At 37.9% G+C, this 22,785-nt stretch overlaps 1 protein-coding gene across 4 annotated transcripts in view; it reads left to right on the forward strand.

Moving 5' to 3' along the window:
- USP32 (ubiquitin specific peptidase 32) overlaps nt 1–22,785 on the forward strand; it is a 212,429-nt gene that overhangs the window by 111,154 nt on the left and 78,490 nt on the right. For 3 of the 4 annotated variants that reach the window (XM_064378438.1, XM_012445418.3, XM_064378439.1), the window contains exons 6-9: nt 10,724–10,855; nt 12,637–12,744; nt 15,229–15,344; nt 15,907–15,969. In XM_064378438.1, coding sequence (XP_064234508.1) covers nt 10,724–10,855; nt 12,637–12,744; nt 15,229–15,344; nt 15,907–15,969 — 419 coding nt within the window. Of the gene's footprint in view, nt 1–256; nt 499–10,723; nt 10,856–12,636; nt 12,745–15,228; nt 15,345–15,906; nt 15,970–22,785 lie in introns of those variants that run through there. The other variant, XM_064378440.1, reaches the window with a different exon arrangement.

Here is a 22,785-nt window from a genome sequence, read left to right on the forward strand (position 1 = left end):
TTTAAATTAGTATTTATTAGTTGAGATAAGGATATTAGTTTAGGTTTTTTTTGGACTAGAGTGGCAACGTCAATAGTTGTCGACTTAGTTACCTTAAGGCCAGTCAGAAGGGGCACAAGGAGTGGGACAGTTCGGCGTGATTCTTAGACCATGAACTGCCTAGTAAATCTGTGTTCCTCTCCTTTATTATCCTCTTATCTGTTAGTGATGTAAGGCTTACAGCCATTTTAAGTAGATCTCAGAAGGTCATTGCTCCTGAGAGGAGGTTGTTTTTCAAAAATGTTAAAGAAATGTGTTACTGTATGAAAATACTTGGATATTGTGCTTGGCTTTTTGGATGAGGATTCACTTCTGGCATTAAAGAGTTGTTGTCTGCAGCTGGAGACTTTGGTGAGGTGAGACCTGATTAGGATGGCTCAAAGTACAGACCAAGAACTACTTAGAATGTTGGGAATATGGTATACTGCTGTTGTGACCCAGAAAAAATTATACCTATAGGTGGGTGATAATTTCATTCTTATTTAGCCAATAGAGTATAAGTTTTAATAGTGACTTAGGAATTGCAAATAAAAACAGTAACTACTGAAATTGCTGCTTCAAACTTCTTTAAGTGAAAATAAGGTTTAATTCCCTCTTCCTAGCAATTTACCTGCCAATTCATGTAAAATGTTTGGTAATAATAATATAATATATATATAAAATCTACTTTAGCTTGCTTTTGACAAATGTTTGATTGAGGAATGTGCAGTCTGTATCCAGAAAATGAACAGAGCACATAAACCTAAAAGTCAGCACTAAAGGATCATTTTCATTGGTGACCGTGACCAATCTGATCATTTTTTTTCTTGTAATTATGTTCTTTTTGTCTTTCCACATTTCTGCTACAGCAAACAAATTATGCTTTTTGAGGAGATTGATAAATATAGTTTTCAAAGTAAAAAAAAAAATCAGTTAATATGATTTTTCTATGTTCCAATTTACTGTATTATGTAAACACCGATTAATCAGAAGTACTAATAGAATACCTATTATATTCTCAATACTGAGAAGTATAGAAATAGGAACATGGTTTCTACCATCAAGACTGCTGTCTCCCTCCTTTTTTTCAGGGTTAGATTTTTTATATGCTGATCTACTACTTGGAACTGTTTAGGACTTTAAAAAGCTAATGTTTCTCTGGAGGAACGAAGAGGCTTCTTTTTCTTTTCTTTTTTTTTAGCATCGTAAATGGAATAGACAGACATCTTATTTAGGAATCTCAATTTACATATCAGACTCCTTTGGTGTTCTCCCTACTGCTAAAATTTTAAAATACTCTCTCCTTTTAAATAAATTCAGTTATCTCAGTATTTGAAGTAGATACTTCAGTATTAAAAAATGAAAGCGACATTCTTTAGTATGAGTATATATTTTATTTTATTACAAAAAAAAGTTGAAATAAGGTCTCACTATGTTGCCCAAGCTGGTTCTAAACCCCTAGTCTTAAGCAATCCTCCTACCTCGACCTCCCAAAGTTCTGGGATTATAGGTGTGAGCCACCACAACCATCCATTATATATTTTAAAAATTAGATCCCATTCCAAAGTAATTAGACCTTTGCAAATCTTGACCCATCAGGAGATTACAATCTAGTGAATTAGTTATTTAGTTTAAAAAGCAAAACTATGTGATACAGTATATATTCCTCTGTGAAAATTTTATCTTTATTGTGTTATACATTTTTTTTTTTTTTTAAATAGAGATAAAGTCTCTCCGTCACCCCGGCTGGAATATGGTGGTGCAATTACAGCTCACTGCAGCCTCAACCTCCCAGGCTCAAGCTATCCTCCTACTTCAGTCTACTGAGTAACTGGGATTACAGGCATGCCCTGTGTGTCTTTCTAAGTTTTTTTGTTTGTTTTTAAGGACAAGGTTTCACTATATTGCCCAGGCCACTCTTGAACTCTTGGGCTCAAGTAATCCTTATGCCTTACCCTCCAAAAATGCTGGAATTACAGGCATGAGCCACTGCACCTGGCCTATTATATTTTTCTTGATGATCTTGGTGCAGAATTTTAAAATTAATTTAGATGATTGATTATTTTAAACTATGAGCTAGGATTTTGTATAATTTGGGAAATCATGCAATGGAATAGGTTATAGAGTGAAAGTATTGGAAATAATCTTCCCGAACAACTCAGGTGATTTCAATTAAATCTAAGTATTACTGGGATTACAGTTACATGAAAACATGAATTATTATTATTATTTGGTCTTGATTACCTACATGCTCAGTGTTTCTCATACAACAAAATATATTACTAATGTAATAAAAACAACAAGTAATGCAAATTAAAAAAAATAGTAGTAGTAACGCATTTTTTAAAAACTAGCAAAAATAAAAATTATAATGTTAATGGTTATTTTAAGATGGTAGCATTAGTTGTGATGCAAATTTTCTTTCTACATTTTCTAGATTGTTAATAATAAAAGTATAAAATTGCTTTTATAATTAAAGATAATTAATAAAGAAATCATAAGTATAAGAAATCATATCAAAGGCTATGGAGATGACTTAATTTCCACTACCCATGTTTTCTTTCCTATTTGTAGCTGGGACTACAGGCATACTCAACTAAAGTAGCATTTCAAATATGTAAGTTACATTTATACTCTTATTTTCTTAATTGAACAGAGGAATGATACAAAGCAAAATTTTCAAAACTTTTGATATAAAAGGTCATGATGGCTGGGTGCGGTGGCTCATGCCTATAATCCTGGCACTTTGGGAGGCCAGAGCTAGAAAATTGCTTGAGGCAAAGAGTTCAAGACCAGCCTGGTCAACATAGTGAGTCCCCATCTGTACAAAAAATTTTTAAAATTAGGTGGGCATAGTGGTGCAAGCCTGTAGTCTTAGCTACTCAGGAGGCCAAGATGGGAGGATCACTTGAGGCTGGGAGACAGAGGTTGTAGTGGGCCATGATAGCACCATTGCATTCCAGCCAGGCCAAGTGAGTGAGACACTGTCTCAAAAAAGAAAAAAATAAGTCACAATATAGTTACAATTAATATTCAAGACCTCTTGTGATATAAAGAACATATGTGTAATTGTATTACAAATAAAAAGTATAAGCCTAAAAATATTTGTTGTTCACAATTTGAATTAAGATTTTACTTTCTTCTTCTTTTATTTTATTTTATTATTTTATTTTTTTGATGCCCTGTCACCCAGACTAGAGTACAATGGCACGATCTTGGCTCACTGCAACCTCCACTTCCTGGGTTCAAGTGATTCTCCTGCCTCAGCCTCCTGAGTAGCTGGGACTACAAGCACCTGCCACCACACCTAGCTAATTTTTTTTTATTTTTGGATTTTTAGTAGAGATGGGGTTTTGCCATGTTGGCCAGTCTGGTCTTGAACTCCTTACCTCAAGTGATCTACCTGGCTTGGCCTCCCAAAGTGCTGGGATTACAGGTGTGAGCTACTGTGCCCAGCCAAAATTTACTTTCTTAATATTTTTTCTTGATTTTTTAATCAATGAATTTTTTTTTTTTTTTTTGAAACAGAGTTTCACTCTTGTCACGCAGGCTGGAGTGCAGTGGTGCAATATCTCAGCTCACTGCAACCTCTGCCTGCTGGGTTCAAGTGATTCTTCTGCCTCAGCCTCCCGAGTAGCTGGGATTACAGGTGTGCGCTACCATGCCTGGCTAATTTTTTTGTATTTTTAGTAGAGATGGGGTTTCACCGTGTTGGCCAGACTGGTCTCAAACTCCTGACCTCAGATGATCCTCCCGCCTTGACCTACCAAAGAGCTGAGATAACTGGCGTAGTGACCACGCCCTTCCAAATGAAATATTTCTGATACATTTCTGAAGAATTGTGTTTTTTTTCTATTGTAGATCAAGTTGTAATAACAGTTATCTTCAGAATTATTTCTAAGTTTCAATAGGGATTTGGTTTAAGATGAATGAGACCAATATATAATTCAGTATAATATTTGACCTTCTGACATCTGAAATTTATTTTCCAGTGTTTTTTTTAACATTCCATTTGATACACACGTGTGTATTTATGAAAATAAACTATATCACAGATAGCTTGCTAAGTATCATTTGTAAATGTATTGGTGGCAGTGCTTTCTCTGTTGTGGACAATTTTGTTTCTTACAAGACACTCAGCAGTGTCTGGAGACATTTTTGGTTGTCGCATCTTGGGTGCTGCTACTGGCATCTAGTGGTTGGAGGCCAGAATACAGCTAAACATCCTACAGTGAATATGCCCCACATCCTCCTGCCAAAAAGAATTATCCAAAATGTCAATAGTGTCAAGATTGAGAAACTGGGATCTATGATATGGAGAAAAGATGTTTGGTTTAGTGATTTCACTAAGTCCTAATGAAATAACAGGTGCAATTCTCTTGCTCCTCTCCAAGATTAAAGTGGCATAAACAATTAGCAATACAGAAGCATAATAAAGACAATGAAGGTTGATTTCCATTTTTTAACTTTTAAAGTTATGTTACCTTATAGCCTTGTCACTATGTGGTTTATGTAATAATTACCCTAGTAATTAGTAAGTAATTAGTTCCCTTTAAATGCCAAGAGGACTGTTTGTAGGGGTCACTAAGTCAAGAAGTTTCCAGGAGAGCAGTCTTCTTTATAAAATGCAGATGAGATAGAATCAGTGAACTTGACTCCAGGTACATATTGTCAAGACCACTTTTGTTTTCTGCCATGGCAGGTATAGTTCTTCCCACAGACTTTTCCTTCTATGTCAGAATAAATTAAAAAAGTGTTTTACTGAATATCTTACTACTTTCATCTACTGGTGTGTGATAACATGTACAAATGTTTGCATTCCCAATACAGGATTTTTGCTTTCAAAAGAATCACTCTTAGGCTCTTGAACTAAAAACCTCTCTTTGGCTGGGCATGGTGGTTCATGTCTGTAGTCCCAGCACTTTGGGAGGCCGAGGCAGGCAGATCACGAGGTCAAGAGATCGAGAGCATCCTGGCCAACATGGTGAAACCCCGTCTCTACTAAAAATACAAAAATTAGCTGAGGGTGATGTCGTGCACCTGTAGCCCCAGCTACTCGGGAGGCTGAGGCAGGAGAATCGCTTAAACCTGGGAGGCAGAGGTTGCAGCGAGCCGAGATCACGCCACTGCACTCCAGCCTGGGCAACAGAGCAAGACTCCATCTCAAACAAAACAAAACAAAAACAAAACCTTCTCTTTTAGGTTTTAGACATAATAAGCATCAGGATAAGGTAGAGGAAAAAAATAGAGGAAAATTAGTTAGTTTTATGTCCTGGGAACCCCTTGAAGGTCAAGCAAAAGGAAGATAATTTCTCTTAAAATTTTATGTAAGGCTGGGCATGGTGGCTGGGCTGGTAACCCCAGCACTTTGGGACACTAAGGTGGGAGGATCGCTTGAACCCAGGATTCGAGACCAGCATGGGCAATGTAGTGACCTCTTCTCTACAAAAGATAAAAAAGTAACTAGTTATGGGGGTGCACACCTGTAGTCCCAGCTACTCAAGAGGGTGAGGGTGGGAGGATTGTTTAAGCTAGGGAAGTCAAGGGTGCAATGAGCCATTAATGACTCCACTGCACTCGAGCCTGGGCAGCAGAGTGAGGCCCTGTCAAAACAAAACCAAAAAACCCTATATAAAATAGTGGGAGATATATATATAGTGGGATATATATATATATATATATATATTTTTTTTTTTTTTTTTTTTTTTGAGACAGAGTCTCACTCTGTTGCCAGGCACCAGGCTGGAGCGCAGGGGCACAATCTCGGCTCACTGCAACCTCCGCCTCCTGGGTTCAAGCAATTCTCCTGCCTCAGCCTCCCAAGTAGCTGGGACTACAGGCGTGCGCCACCATGCCCAGCTAATTTTTGTATTTTTAGTAGAGACGGGGTTTCACCGTGTTGACCAGGGTGGTCTCGATCTCTTGACCTCGTGATCCGTCCGCCTCAGCCTCCCAAAGTGCTGGGATTACAGGCTTCAGCCACCGCACCCGGCCCCGCCCCCATGAAGTTTTTATTAAAACTGCTGGGGAGGCTGGGTATGGTGGCTCATACCTGTAATCCCAGCACTTTGGGAGGCTGAGGCAAGTGGATCACTTGAGGTCAGGAGTTCGAGACCAGCCTGGCCAACATGGTGAAACCTCATCTATTAAAAATACAAAAATTAGCCGGGTGTGGTGGCGGGCACCTGTAATCCCAGCTACTCCAGAGGCTGAGGCAGGAGAATCACTTGAACCTAGGAGAAAGAGGTTACATTTGAACTGAGATCATACGACTGCACTCTAACCTGGGCAACGGAGCGAGATTCTGTCTTTGGAAAAAAAAAAATATATATATATATATATATATATTTTATATATATATATATATATATATTTTATATATATATACTACATATACACACACACACACACACACACACATACATATGTAATCAAATGCTTTGAAGGCCCTGGAAATTTAGGGTACTTTGTTCTTGTCTTCCCAGGTAACTTGAGTTACCTTGCTAAACTGACTTAACAGGAAAAAAATAAATAAATAAAAGTTACTAGATGCCAAGGTCATGTCTGGTACTAATTGTTATCTTTTATCACAGTTAGCATTATCCTGAAGAAGGGTGTGAGGGGTATATATGTATATGTATATATAAAATAGCTCAACAAATAATTTTTTTTTTCAGATGGAGTCTCACTCTGTTGCCCAGGCTGGAGCGCAGTGGTGTAATCTCGGCTCACTGCAACCTCTGCCTCCCAGGTTCAAGTGATGATTCTCCTGCCTCAGCCTCCTGAGTAGCTGGGATTACAGGCACATGCCACCACACCGAGCTAATTTTTGTATTTTTAGTTTCACCATGTTGGCCAGGCTGGTCTTGAACTCCTGACCTCAGGTGATCCACCTGCCCTGGCCTCCCAAAGTGCTGGGATTACCAGTGTGAGCCACCACGCCCAGTTAATAATTCTCATTTATTCATTAAACTTATTTATTGAGTGCTCAAAATGTGCCTGGAATTATTCTGGTGTTAGACTGTAACAGTGAACAAAACATACCAGAAACTTTGCTCTCAAGCATATGTTCTAGTTAGGGGAAACTCTCAATAAACAAATCAAATCAATACATTTTATTATATTAGAGTCGATAAGTATTATGGAGTAAAATAGAACAGGGAAGATGGATAGAGGAATATCTTTGAATGGGGTGCTGTTTGGATGGTGTGAGAATGTGACATTTGAGTAAAGATCTGAAGGAGTTGTGAGAGTAAGCCATGCAGGTATCATGGGGAAGTATTGAAAGGTTTTGAGACAGAGAAGTAGTATTATTAGCCTTATTCTGTTTACATTTTTCTTCTGAAATGTTTTTTTCAGTACTGAAATTAAACTTTATCCCATGTTTTTGTGAATTGTCTGTCTTGTGTTTGTCTATCTTTTGTAGTCTTTGTGGCTTCTAATTTTATATGTTGATGATTTTAACTCTTTAATAGACACTTCACTGGTCTGAAGAGTGCCCTTTAATATTCTTTTTGGTGTGGTTTTGCTATTTCCGCTTTGTCAAAAAAAAATCTACTTTGTGTTTATTTTTGAATAATATTTTCACAAGATACAGAATTTGAGGTTGGCAGTTTTGTTTTCTATTTCAGCACTTCTTCCCTGTTGCTTTCTGGCTTTTGTTCTGAAGAGAAACTATTATCTTGGTTCTTTTGTTTGTAATGTGTTTTTCCCCCATCTTGCTCCTTTTAAGATTTTTTTCTTTGTCACTAGTTTGATTATGACTTGCCTTATTATGGTTTTGAGTTTTCTAACACAAGGTTCATTGAACTTCTGGATCTGTGGGAATATAGTTTTCATGAATTTTAGGAAGTTTTCAGCCATTATTATTTCAAATATTTTCTGCCTGTCTCTTTCTGGGATCCCAATTGTATGTATGTTTGATATTATCTTACAGGTCTCTAAGATTCTAATACGTTTTTAGCCTTTTTCCTCTTTATGCTATCATTTAGATAGTTTCTCTTGCCTAGCCTTCAAGTTCACTAATCTTTCCTCTCTAGTTTCTAATCTGCTGTTAAGACGTCTAGTGAATTTTTTTAAAATTTCAAGTATTGTATTCTTCATCTTTAGTAGTTCCAGTTGATACTTTTTTAAAGTTGCCATTTCTTTCCTAGGTATATGCATGTTTTTCTTTAATTCCTGAGATACTTATAATAGATACTTTAAAGCTTTGCCTGCTAATTACATCATTGTTATTTCTAGATCTTTTTCTAGTGACTAATTTTTAATCCTGATTTTGGGTCACATTTTTCTACAGCTTTCATGTTTTCTTTGGATGATAGACATTGTGGGTATTACGTGGCTGAGCATCTGGATTGTTGTCTCTCTTTAAAAAACGAAGTTGTGGCTGGGTGCTGTGGCTCATGCCTGTAATCTCAGCACTTTGGGAGGCTGAGGCGGGTGGATCACGAGGTCAGGAGTTTGAGACCAGCCTGACCAAGATAGTAAAACCCTGTCTCTATAAAAAATAAAAAAATAGGCTGGGCGTGGTGGTTCATGCCTGTAATCCAAGCACTTTGGAGGCCAATGCACGTGGTTCACCTGAGGTCAGGAGTTCAAGACCAGCCTGACCAACATGGTGAAACCTCATCTTAAAATAAATAAATAATAAAAATTTAAAAAAAAATTAAAAAAAGGAAATTGTGTTTTATTTTGATAGGCAGTTAAGTTACTTGTGCATCAGCTCCATATTTTCCAGGATTGTTTGTAAGATTCGCTGGGACAAGTTTGGAGTAGCCTTTACTCTAGAGTTAGTTTTTCCCTACTTATTAAGTAGAGACCCGCTGGAGTCCACAAATGCTCCCACTGTCTAACAAAGTGTTTGCACTTCAGCTGGTCACAACTTAGACATCTCCCACCGCTGCATGAGCTTTGGGACTTTATTAGCTTACAGCTTCCCAGTATTTGGGCTGGATGTGATGGACTCATGCCTGTAAGTAATCCCAGCACTTTGGGAGGCCGAGGCAGACAGATCACTTGAGGCCAGGAGTTTGAGACCAGCCTGGGCGATACAGCAAAACTCCATCTCTACTAAAAATACAAAAATTAGTGTGGCGGCACATGTCTGTTATCCCAGCTAGTCAGGAAGCTGAAACGAGAGAATCTCTTGAACCCAGGCAGGTGGCGGAGGTTGCAGTGAGCCAAGACCATGCCACTGCACTCCAGCCTGGGTGACAGTGAGATTCTGTCTCAAACAACAACAAACAACAACAACACAAACCAAAACAATTTTCCAGCATTTGTACCTAGCCCAGCCTCAGTGTGTTTCACTTTGTGTATACACAACTTGCTATTCTGCCAAAATTCAGTAAGACACCTCTGCGGATTTCTGGAGCTTTTTTTTTGGCATAACTCTTTGTTCTCCAGTACTCTGTTCTGCAAAATTCAGCTACCTCACCTCCAACCTATCTTCTTAACTTCTTACAGTCCTCATCCCTTGTTAAGGTTTGGCAAGAGATGGTGAGAAAAAATCCAGGGCAATGAAAGGGCTCACCTTATTTGTTTCCTTTGTCTCAAGGATCACAGTTTTGTACTGCTTATTCTCTAATTTCTAGAAGCAGTTTATATATTTTATATAGTTTTCTGGTCATTTGTGGTAGGAGAGCAAGTCTGGTGCTAGTTACTCCATTATAGATAGAATTTGAAATTTCTAGATTTACATTTTAATAGGATCACTTTGGTTCCTGTGTTTAGTTGACAATAAGTGTCTTGTATATGCTTTCTAAATTTTACTTTAGTTCCTTTGAGAAAAAACAAACACAGATAAAATGGTTTAGAGCCTATCTGTAATTTTTGATGTATATTCTGAGGAATGAGGAAAGATGTGCATGCTTTCATGGCTTTGCTAATATTATCACATAGATAATCCTACTCCACCTCCTCTGTCACTTTTGACTTTTTTCATTTATTCAGTAAGTATTGATGTGTAAGTCATTCATTGTGTTGACAGGATGAATCAAGCATGGGTTCTGCCATTATGATGTTTACAGTCAAGCGGGAGAGAAGCTGTACACAGAAACATTAAATTCAAAATAGAGATTGAAAATAAACAAAAACGGCCAAGCATGGTAGTTTACACCTGTAATCCCAACACTTTGGGAAGCAGAGGTGGGAGGACTGCTTGAGGCCAGGAGTTTGGGACCAGCCTAATCAACATAGTGAGACCCCATCTCTACAAAATTTTTTTTAAAAATTAGCTGGATGTGGTGGCGTGCACAGGTAGTTCTAGCTACTTAGGAGGATGGCTTGAGCCCAGGAGTTTGAGGCTGCAGGAAACTGTGATCGTGCCACTGTACTCCTGCCTGGGAGTGACAGAGCAAAACCCTGTCTCTTTAAAAAATAATAATAAAATCAGTACAGGTAAAAGTGGTGTGGGAAACCCAAAAGAAATAGCTTGGTTGTATATTATCTTAAATGTTGGATTTAAACAGCCTACTTGAATGGAGAATTGTAGATTTCTTTTTTTCTGTTTTGAAGCCTCATTTTGGTTTAATTTTTCTACCATTTTGGATATAATAAATTTGAGTTTTATTTTTGGTTGTGATTATTTTTTAGCAATATAATCGTGAAACTAAAATATATCTATGGAAGATATATTATCAGGATGAACTGAACTCCCGAGAAGAGAATTCTGAGGTTTTATAATCTTTTTTGATTTGACCCTTAGTGGAGGAATCAGACATCATTGATCTGGAGAAACGCTATTGGTTATTGAAGGCTCAATCCCGGACTGGACGATTTGATTTAGAGACATTTGGCCCATTGGTTTCACCACCTATTCGTCCATCTCTAAGTGAAGGTAAGAATCATTCCATTTTCTACATATGTTCATTGGTAAACGTACCTGAGCCCATCTCATATTTTAACTCACATTTTAACTCTGAGTGACCATCTTCTTACATTTTCAGGTTTCTTCTAAATAGTGTAATGGAGTGGGGAAAAACGAATGGGAATTAATATTGTAGTTTTGAGCTTGATATTCTACCTGTTAATAATCTTGCATAAATTAGTGTAGCTCTCTGCACCTGACGATGCTCACGTATAATATGCATTTGACCAAGTCAGTGGTTGTGATACTATGTTTCAGTAAGATGCATTAGTAGCTGCTGCCTGGAGTCACATGGCGGCCACTGAATAGGCAGAGCTCCATGTTTTCACACAGGACCTCATCTCTTCCTCCAGTAGAGTGCCTCTACTTTTTTTCTTTTACATAAGAAGATTCCACTGCTATACCCTCCCCTGCAAAAAAAGATTAAGAAACTACTGGACTAGATTATCTCTGAGGTGCTAGTCCAGCTTTAAACTTATTGATGTTACTTTTTTTTTTTTGAGGCGGAGTTTTGCTTTTGTTACCCATACTGGAGTGCAGTGGTACAGTCTCAGCTCACCGCAACTTCCACCTCCCAGGTTCAAGCAATTCTCCTGCCTCAGCCTCCTGAGTAGCTGGGATTACAGGCACATGCCACCACACCCAGCTAATTTTGTATTTTTAGTAGAGATGGGGTTTCTCCATGTTGGTTAGGCTGGTCTCAAACTCCCAACCTCAGGTGATCCACCCACCTCGGCCTCCCAAAGTGCTGGGATTACAGGCATGAGCCACTGCACCCGGCCTGCTGTTACTTTTTTTAAAATAAAGAGTACAAAGAGTAATTGTGAGCACATCATAAAAATCATATTTGGAATATGAATACTTGGGTTCCGCTTCCATCTCTGATCTTTTTAAACTTATGTTTGGCAAGTCATGTAATCTTCTCTGAGCTTTAGTTTTCAAATCGCTAAACTGAGAACACTGCATTATATTCTTGAAATATACAATTTGTATTCTTTACATTTCTAGGGTACTTCGAAAGCACTTGTCAGGGGATCCAGGGCAGATAGGGCTCTGGGTTTCTACCTACTTCAACAACAGAGCAGTGTGTTTTTACCTTTTTAGAATTGGGATTGATGTATCATTTCATTTGAAAACAAAGTCATTTAATTTCTGTTTTTTATAAAATGTTTGAAAACCACAGCATGAGATTATAAATTCCCTTTGTGAAATTTAAAATATTCATGTATAAAAGATTAAGCAGTACAGACACTGTAGTAGATAATTTCTTTCTCTCGTGTTGCATGGTAGTGTATCTTCCTTTGACTCATGAAAGAGCTTTATGGGAGCTTATTAATGATATCACAGTGTATCATTTAATAAGAAATTCAGATTTTCTTTCTTTTTTCCCTTTTTCTTCTCAGTCTTTCTAAGTAAGGGTAATTGTTATAATTTCTGACCTCTTTTTGGTTTTTAATATTTATTTATGTCAAAATTATACAGGCATTTTAGCCATTACAATTATAAGTAAGATAAATATAGATAGACATAACCAAACACTAAAGGATTATAATGTGTTTTCTGCCATGATCACAAGTTTCAGTTATTAATTATACCAAGAGAAAAAAGAGATACTTCCTGAAACATTAGAAACTACTAATGAATTTTTTTAAAAGTTCAGTTTATGGGAACAGTCATTCCTTTTTTTGTAAACATGTCATTATTAACATTAGGAAGCTTGGCTGTAATTTATGGTGCCTTCTATTTTATAGGTTTGTTTAATGCTTTTGATGAAAATCGTGACAATCACATAGATTTTAAGGAGATATCCTGTGGGTTATCAGCCTGTTGCAGGGGACCCCTGGCTGAAAGACAAAAATGTAAGTGTGTTAAACATTGTGACAAAAATTACATACTATGTAGAGAGAAAATCAGTTTTTATCCATGTAAAATTATCTGTGGATTAAGGCTTGAATTTTTATAACTTTGTCAGGTTAGCAAATATTAATCTCATACTGGGGTTTTACTGAGGTCGCTCTAAGGAATCAATCACCTCTTCTTTTTTTTACTATGGAATAATTTGGGATCTTTGCTATTAACAATGGGGTTGATTTTCCTGAATAATTTGCAACTCATGATAAATGAATCAGATCAACTATGAGGTAATTGAAAATTTTAAACATTTAGGAAATATTTTCTGGTAGAATTTTGTGTCTTACATAAATTGAGGCATAACTCATTTTCCATCACTGGCACAGATTAATATTTCATTGGCAAAATAAATTTTATGGTCAAAACTAATTTTATTAAATACTAAAATGATCTTTTTAACCTAACTAAAATGTTGTAGCATAATTTGTAAGCATAAGTACATTGCATTATTAAATCTTAACCATATTTGAAAAAATTCAGTCATTTATATTTAATTGGAACCTAACTTAAATATGTTTACTGGGGTCATTATCTCCACATTTTTCTAAAATTAATCTTAACAAATGTTGTATATTTTGGGTGTGCTGTTCAATATTTTTATCTTATTTAGTACTATTGTACTACAATGCACTAAATTGATTAATTATTATGGGGATGTATGAAATAGATAATTTTTCAACTAAAAATTTAAATTTATTTTTTTATTTCCTGTTGTTATACCATTTCAGACTGGCTTTATGATAGATTGTTTCCATTACAATTTAATGTTAGATAAGGAAACTCAGATCTCTGCCTTTTTTTTTTTCTTTTTTTTTTTTCTTTTGGGGGACAGGATCTTGTTCTGTTGCCCAGGCTGGAGTCCAGTGCATTGCTATGATCGTAGCTCACTGTAACCTTGAACCCCTGGGCTCAATGGATCCTCCCACCTCAGCCTCCCAGGTAGCTGGGACTACAGGCATGCACCACCATGCCTGGCTAAATTTTTTTTTTTTTTAATAGAGACAGGGTCTTGTTATGTTGCCCAGGCTAGTCTCTAACCTCTGGCTTTAAATGACTCACCCACCTCAGCCTCCCAAAGTGTTGGGGTTATAGACATGAGCCTCCATGCCCAGCTCTGCTTTTCCATTGAAGTTAATTATTCCCCTAAAAAAATTTTTTTAAATGTCTTTGTTTGCTGATAAACTAATAGAAGTTAAACTAGAGTGATTCACTTGGAGTCACATAGCAAAGCACTGGTGTTCTAATTCTTAGCATGTTGTGTATGAATTCCATTAAAGTGTTAAAATTGTTGGCTGGACATGGTTGCTCATGCCTGTAATCCCCAGCACTTTGGGAGGCAGAGGCAGGTGGATTACCTGAGGTCAGGAGTTCAAGACCAACCTGGCCAACATGGTGAAACCCCATCTCTACTAAAAATACAAAAATTAGCTGGGCACAATGGCAGGCCCCTGTAATCCCAGCTACTTGGGAGGCTGAGGCAGGAGAATCGCTTGAACCCGGGAGGTAGAGGTTGCAGTGAGTCGAGATTGCTCCATTGCACTCCAGCCTGGAGACAGAGCAAGACTCCGTCACAAAAAACACAAGTTAAAATTGTTTTTGACAAAAAAACAAAAAACAAATATACTTCAGTTATACTGGAAAGGTAACATGGAAGTGGACTGTCTTTATATGAGCTTCTGATACTTGAAATAAATAGGATATTTTAAGCAAACAAGAAACAACTCTGCTGGCCAGGAACGGTGGTTCACGCCTGTAATCTTAGCACTTTGGGAGGCCAAGGTGGGTGGATCATTAGAGATTAGGAGTTTGAGACCAGCCTGGCTAACAGGGCAAAACCCTATCTCTACCAAAAATACAAAAATTACCTGGGTGTAGTGGCGCACCTGTAATCTTACGTACTTGGGAGGCTGAGGCCGGAGAATTGCTTGAATCCAGGAGGCAGAGCTTTCAGTGAGCCGAGATCATGCCACTGCACTCCAGCCTGGGTGACAGAGCAAGACTCTGTCTAAACAAACAAACCAAACAACAACAACAACAACAAGAAACAACTCTGCAGTGATCAATTTTGAATATTAGAAATTAACTTAGGGGCTTGCATTACCTCCTAAAAACTTGTAAGGTATTGTAATATTTATTGTATAGCGACTTGGTCCTTTTGTTACAGTTTGTAAGGAATTTAGTTTTAGATTTGGCTGAAGGTAGGGTCTTATATCTGAATAATGATTTAGAGAAATAGATTCATGATATTTGGGAAGTCCTACAAGTTCCAAGAACTATATGACATAATATAGTTTATTACAGATAAGAACTGTTCCAGAATACATATACTTGCTTAAAAAACAAAGTAATTATATAAGGGCAACTTCTAGTAAAATGTATTATACCTCAGAATACAAAAATAATTTTCCTCTATAAGAGTTTCTTTTCATTAGTTTGCTTCAAGGTATTTGATGTTGACCGTGATGGAGTTCTCTCCAGGGTTGAACTGAGAGACATGGTAGTTGCACTTTTAGAAGTCTGGAAGGACAACCGCACTGATGATATTCCTGTAAGTTCTGATTGTGTATGTCTTGTTGCATATTAACTTCCAACAGGAAAATGGAGGGAATTATTTTCATAAAAAGGAGAAAATAATTTGTTACTGCTTTTGGTTACTATATTATGCTACTCAAAATATTTATAGCTGAAGATGCAAAATTGAGAAGAGAGTTTGACTTAAAAAGTCTTTTTTTGTTTTCTTCTTTTTTTTTTTTTTTTTGAAGAAAGAGACTTAAAAATTCTTAAACTGAACTAGAATGAAACCATAGGAAAATTATCTTAATTTTTAAAGCAAATATGAGAATCTGTCTGTGGTAATTATAAAAATACTTGAGCAAGGCTGGGCACAGTAGCTCTTACCTGTACTCCCAGCACTTTGGGAGGCCAGGGCGGGAAGATTGCTTTAGCCCAGGAGTTTGAGATAAGCCTGGGCAACATAACAAGACCCCATCTCTACAAGAAAAACAAGGCAAAACTTGCTCAATATACAGTAAACTTTAGCCACTGAATAACAGAATTAAAAGTATATCCACTCACTCTTTTCTAATTACTCCTTTGGGTTGTTTTTAAAGGAATTACATATGGATCTCTCTGACATTGTAGAAGGCATATTGAATGCACATGACACCACAAAGGTGAGTCTAGGTAGAATTAATTCATCTTTTTCTAAAAATATCATATACTCTGTTTGGGATGTATAGCTTATATACATGCTTGAATCTCTTCCTCATCCTCCCTACCAAGTACTTATCTGGCCCTGTGGGTAAAACATCTCCAAGTTATCTCCAAAGAGAGCCATTCCATCTTTAAGCAACTCTGAAGAGTAATATACTGTATATGAAAACATTTATTATAAGCCTGTGCTAGGCATTTTATAAGAATTATGTAGACACAGCCCTTGACAACTATAGCCTGTCATCTATGTTTCTTCCATTTGACTAAGTTATGGTAAGGCTAACCTTATATTGAGCAAAAGAAGTCAAACCAAAAAATATATACTGTATGATTCCATTTATATGAAGTTGAAGAATACAGAAGCAAAACTAACAAATAGTGATAGAAGTTGAATAGTGATTTCAAGGGTGTGCAAATTAATTGGGAACAACCATAAGGATATCTGAGATGATGGAAATGTTTTTTCTATTAATCTGGCGGTACATATATTCTTTTTTTTTTTTTTGACAGTCTTGCTCTGTTGCCCAGGCTCGAGTGCATTGGCAGGATCTCAGCTCATTGCAACCTCTGCCTCCCGGCTTCAAGCGATTTTCTCACCTCAGCCTCCAAACTAGCTGGGACTGCAGGTGTGCGCCACCATGCCAGCTATTTTTTTTTTTTTTTTTTTGTATTTTTGTACAGATAGGGTTTCGCTATGTTGGGCAGGCTGTCTTGAACCCCTGGCCTCCAGTGACCTTCCCTCCTTGGCCTCCCAAAGCACTGGGATTACAGGCATGAGCCACCAAGCCTGGCCAGTACATCTATTCTTTAAAAAAGTTTCTTATTTTGGAGACAGGATCTTGCTCTGTTGTCCAGGCTGGAGTGCAGTGGTGGGATCTTGGCTCACTGCAGCCTTGACCTCCTGGGCTAAAGCACACCTCCCACCTCAGCCTTGTGAGTAGCTAAGACTAGGTATGTACCACCATGCCCAGCTATTTTTATTTTGTAGAGACCAGGTCTCACCATGTTGCCCAGCCTGGTTGCAAACTCCTGGGCGCAAGCAATCCTGCTTCAGCCTCCCAGAGTGCTGGGATTATAGTCATGAGCCACTGTGCTGGCCTAAAAAATTTTTTTTAATTGTTGTGATAAGGACCTCTCCTGTGTCCTTTAGTGGCAGCCAGAATGAGCATATAATAGTAAAAATAAACATGTACTTTATAAAGAAAAAATCCTTGGCTTGTTTAGTTTGGTAACATTTATTAGTAATGTTATCATAATAGATTTACTCCTATAACTTGCATTACTATGATGTCTTTGTGACCCTGTGAAATGGAAAATAAATTACCTGTATGAGACACATTGGCATACATTTGAGTCTTTCTACTGAAACATTGACATGTACCAAGTAGCAGATTGGTAGGATCTATACCACAATGGTGTTATTGAATAGAAGTTTAGAATAAATAAAGAACATCAATTTTGTTTTTCTTTCTTCAATCACAATTTCAGAAGAAATTGTCATGACCCTATTAACTAATTCTTAATAGAAACAAATAATAGAAATGAGTTTCAGGCTAGAGCTTTGACAATTCAGTCCCCTTTGTCCTCTCTCTGCCAAAAACTAAAGTATCGACTTCTATTTGATGTGTATGAGAACAAAAACTGGGAAAAATTTCTGTTAGAAAATTCCTTATGTAGAAATAAAATTTTGAACCCTTTTTTTCTGAGTGTTTCATAAGTATGCAGGTATTTTTGCTGTCAGCTTTTATGTAAGGCAGTGTTTCTACTTCTTGCTCTGCTGTGAACATTAAACAAGATCATTTAGTGTAACCATGATAATCAAATAGTGATAGTAGGCTGAGCACGGTGGCTCATGCCTGTAATCCCAGTAATCCCAGCACTTTGGGAGGCCAAGGTGTGTGGATTACCTGAGGTCAGGAGTTCAAGACCAGCCTGGCTAACGTGGCAAAACCATGTTTCTACTAAAAATACAAAAATTAGCCAGGTGTGATGGCACACATCTGTAATCCCAGCTACTGGGAGGCTGAGGCAGGAGAATCACTTGAGCCCAGCAGGTGGAGGCTGCAGTGAGCCAAGATTGTGTCACTGCACTCCAGCCTGGACAACTGAGTGAGACTCTATCTCAAAAAAAAAAAAAAAAAATAGTGACAGTTTAGGATAGAACTTGGATTTTTTAACCAAGCCTATTAATCATATTCACTGGTGACTAGATTGTACCAATATTACTCATTCTTTTTCTGACTGCCATCTCTTCTCTGTCTTATCTAATTCATCTACTGACTATTTAATGATACTCTATAGTGGCTCAAGAGATATAGATGTTACCCTTGGAGGAGAGTTTGTAGTCTACAGGTAAAGATAGACAAATGTGATCAGGGCTATGTTAGAAGTTGAGGCTGGGCATGGTGGCTCTCATCTGTAATCCCAGCACTTTGGAAGGCTGAGGCAGGAGGATCACTTGAGCCCAGGAGTTCTCAGCCAGCCTGGACAACATAACAAGACCCTGTCTCTACCAAAAAAAAAATTTAGCCAGGCATAGTAGCACATGCTTATAGTTCCAGCTATAAAGGAGGCTGAGGCAGGAGGATCATTTGAGCCTGGGAGGTCAAGGCTGCAGTGAGCCATGATTATACCTCTGCACTGAGTGACAGAGTGAGACCTTGTTTCAAAAAAAAAAAAAGTTTAGCACAGGGTATTATGGTGGGAATGATAGAAAAGGAACCATGTAAATTAAACTTTGAAAGTCCAGAAGATTTCTGCTGGGATGCGACACTTTAATAATTAGTTAATTGTGGTTAACAGAAGTAAAAAGTTGAAAGGCGAGTCCTAAAAGAGGTAACAACTAGAGGTAGAATAGAAGACATTATTACTTTATAGGACTGTACAGTAAAACATCTGTATAGTCCTAGAACTGCAATGACAGATTCATATACTGGAGGCTGTGGACCTAGATCGGGGCTGTATCTTGAAGGGCCTTGAGTACAAAAGTCAGGAGTTGAACTGTATACCAAACTATGGAGAAATCTCCAAAAATTTAAGTAGAATAGAGCAAGTGATCAGCTGACACTGTTTTGAAAATCAAGGCCACATTTAAATGGAGGACATTTACAAATAAGTCATATAGGCTGAGCATGCTCATGCCTGTAGTCCCAGCACTTTGGGAGGCCAAGGTGGGCAGATCACCTGAAGTCACAAATTTGAGACCAGCCTGGCAAACATGGCAAAACCCTGTATTTACTAAAAATACAAAAATTAGCCAGGTGTGGTGGCAGGCGCCTGTAATTCCAACTACTCGGGAGGCTGAGGCAGGAGAATCGCTTGAACCTGGGAGGTGGAGGTTGCAGTGAGCCAAGATAGTACCATTGCATTCCAGCCAGTGTTTTTTATTCTATGGGAAGGACCTGGATACTCGAGAACACAAATCTGTGAGGAATAATAAGTTGATTAATGTTGACTTGCCCAATCCAGATTCACCTACTACCGTAAGTGTGAATTCAAACCCTTTCTTCACCAATTTCTTGTATACTTGATTTGGGAGATGGGCAGATCTTACATAGCCTTTGAGGTTCTTCTGTTGCCATGTTGCTAGTGTTGATGTTCTTCTCTTCACAGCAACAGTTATCACACTGGACAATTTAGACATTCCAGCTAACCTAACATGTATATCTTTGGGACATGGGAGGAAACTGGAGTACCTGTAGAAAATCCATGCAGACGTGGAAAGAATATGCAAACTCCACACAGACAGTGACCCCAGCTGGGAATCCATTTTTTTTCTCATCAACATTATAACAAAATGATGTTGCATGAAACATTATTCAGAGACCTCTGTTGTACTGATTTGGGTGGGAAAAAAAAAAAACAAAAACAGAAACCTCTTCATAGCATTTCATCTATTATAAGTGAACAGGACAATTTTTGAAAAGTGATCATGATAAAGATTCTGTGATTCAGTGTTAGTCATAATCTAGTGATTTGCCTACCCCTCTCCCTGCTTTCTACTTTTCAATGTGAACTTGTTTGAAAAAACAAAAATGAGGAGTTTTTGGGTTTTTTTCCCTTTAGCTTATTTCTCTACCTGGATTTGGAGAATTTTCTTTATTTTCTTTTTTTTCCCAAAGAGATGGCATCTTGCTATATTGCCCAGGCTGGACTCATGCTCCCGGGCTCAAGCGATCCTCTTACCTCAGCCTCTGGAGTAGCTGGGACTACAGGACATGCCATCATGCCTAGCGATTTTCTTAACTGTTAAATCCCTCACATGTCTGTCATTTGATTATAAGACAATTTATTTATACACTTCAGTGATTCTGCAAGTCAACATTATTTTCTCTTTAGAAAACAATGTGAATATATATATTTTCCTTGTTAATAGTGCAGACTGCCACCAATATATTTGAGGCATAAAAGGAAGTAAGGACAAATGATATTACTAGAACATCTTTATTGATTTAGTTATCTAACTCTTTTAAAGAAAATGGACAATATTTCGTACTGTGTTGATAAAATTCACCTATAGTGAATTTTACCAACCATATATGATTAAACCATATATGTTTGCATTACCACAAATTGTAAAATTTTGCTATTGAATGCATTTAGGGAAACATGCAAGAATGGGCTTGAACTAGTTTACCTTCTGTATTATAGGGGAGTTAGGAAAGTAAAGAGGAAAAAATTGCTTTTCTGTTTTAGTCAACATTTAGATCAGTATTAACATATCTGAACAAAAGTCATATCAAGAAGGCCAATAATTATAATCAGGTTGATTTAAAATCTTATGTGTCATATCTAATGAAAAGAGAATATGTCAGTATCATTAAATAATAAAAGCTAAAAACATACATATGTTGAACACATAAAGTAACAATGGTTATATTTTTGAGTGACAAGAAAAATATATGTATGGCCATGTGAGGTGGCTCACACCTGTAATCCCAGCACTTTGAGAGGCTGAAGCAGGTAGATCACAAGGTCAGGAGTTCAAGACTCCTGACCTGTAATCCCAGCTACTCATAACCTTATTCAGCCTGGTCAATGGTGAAACCCTGTCTTTATTAAAAATACAAAAAAATTAGCTTGGCATGGTGGTAGATGCCTGTAATCCCAGCTACTCAGGAGGCTGAGGCAGTGAATTACTCTTGAACCCAGGAGGCAGAGGTTGCTGTGAGCTGAGATCGTGCCACTGCACTCCAGCCTGGATGACAGGGCGAAACTCCATCTCAAAAAAAAAAAAAAAAAAAAAAATATATATGTATATGTAATTTTTGGTACACATTGACATGACAAAAATGTTGCTTTACTCAATTTATAAAAGTAATATTATATTGTAATTTGGGGAAATATAATGTAGGTACTCATCTTGATATATATATATATATTAAGTTTCTTCAAATATTTAAGAATACTGTTAGTGTTGCCAGATATTTCTAAGATCTTAGAAAATTGTTTGGATGAAAGAGCGTGATACAGAGAGTCTGCTTTTGTTTTGTTTTGTTTTGTGACAGAGTCTTGCTCTGTCACCAGGCGTCAGGCTGGAGTGCAGTGGCATGATCTTGGCTTACTGTAACCTCCGCCTCCCGGGTTCAAGCAATTCTCCTACCTCAGCCTCCCAATTAGCTGGGACTACAGGTGCACGCCATCACGCCCAGCTATTTTTTTTTTGTATTTTTAGTAGAGACGGGGTTTCACCATGTTGGCCAAGATGGTCTCGATCTCTTGACCTCGTGATCTGCCCACCTCGGCCTCCTAAAGTGCTGGGATTACAGGCGTGAGCTACCAAGCCCAGCCAAGAGTCTGCTTTTTCCTTTCAAAATTAATAAATAGTGACCAGGTGTGGTGACTCAAACCCATTATCCCAGCATTTTGGGAGGCTGAGGCTGGAGGATTGCTTGTGGCCAGGAGTTTGAGACCAGCCTGGCCAACATAGTGAGACTCTGTCTCTACAAAAAAATTGGAAAAACTTAGCTGGTTGTAATGATGTGCACTGGCAGTCCCAGCTACTAAGTGAGGCTAAGATAGGGGGAGCCCAGGAGTTTGAAGCTGCAGTGAGCCATGATCTGTGCCCCAACCTGGGTGACAGAATGAGACTCCCAACTCAAAAACAAAAAAAATTTTTTTGTCTGGGCACAGTAGCTAGGTATGGTGGCATAGTCCCAGCTACTTAGGAGGCTGAGGTAGGAGGATTGCTTGCGCCTGGGAGGTCAAGGCTGCATTGATCCATGATTGTGCCACTACATTCCAGCCTGGGCAATTGAGCCAGATCTTGTCCCAAATTTCTTTTTTTTTTTTTGAGCTGGAGTTTCACTCTAATCACGCAGGCTGTAGTGCAATGGTACAATCTTGGCCCACTGCAATCTCCACCTCCTGGGTTCAAGTGATTCTCCTGCCTCAGCCTCCCCAGTAGCTTGGATTACAGGTGCCCGCCACCACGCCTAGATAAATTTTGTATTTTTAGTAGACACAGGCTTTTGCCATGTAGGTCAGGCCGGTCTCAAACTTCTGACCTCAAGTAATACACCTGCCTCAGCCTCCCAAAGTGCTGGGATTATAGGTGTGAGCCACCAAGCCAGGCCTCAGATTTTTTTTAGAAAATATTTCATTTTGTTTACCCATGAACTTTTGTGGTTTTTCCATATGTAAGCCTTGAAGCAGATATAATGTAAATTATTTCCCAGGTCTTATTAGAGAAAGATTATCGATGATAATTTGCTTTGCTACCTTGACTGCTTGAACAGAATTACAAATGGCATTCGTATAAGTTTTGTCACTTTTTA

This window comes from Aotus nancymaae, unplaced genomic scaffold (genome assembly GCF_030222135.1).
Source record: "Aotus nancymaae isolate 86718 unplaced genomic scaffold, 86718_ANA_hifiasm-v0.15.2.pri h1tg000018l, whole genome shotgun sequence".
In the NCBI taxonomy this organism is placed as follows: domain Eukaryota; kingdom Metazoa; phylum Chordata; class Mammalia; order Primates; family Aotidae; genus Aotus; species Aotus nancymaae.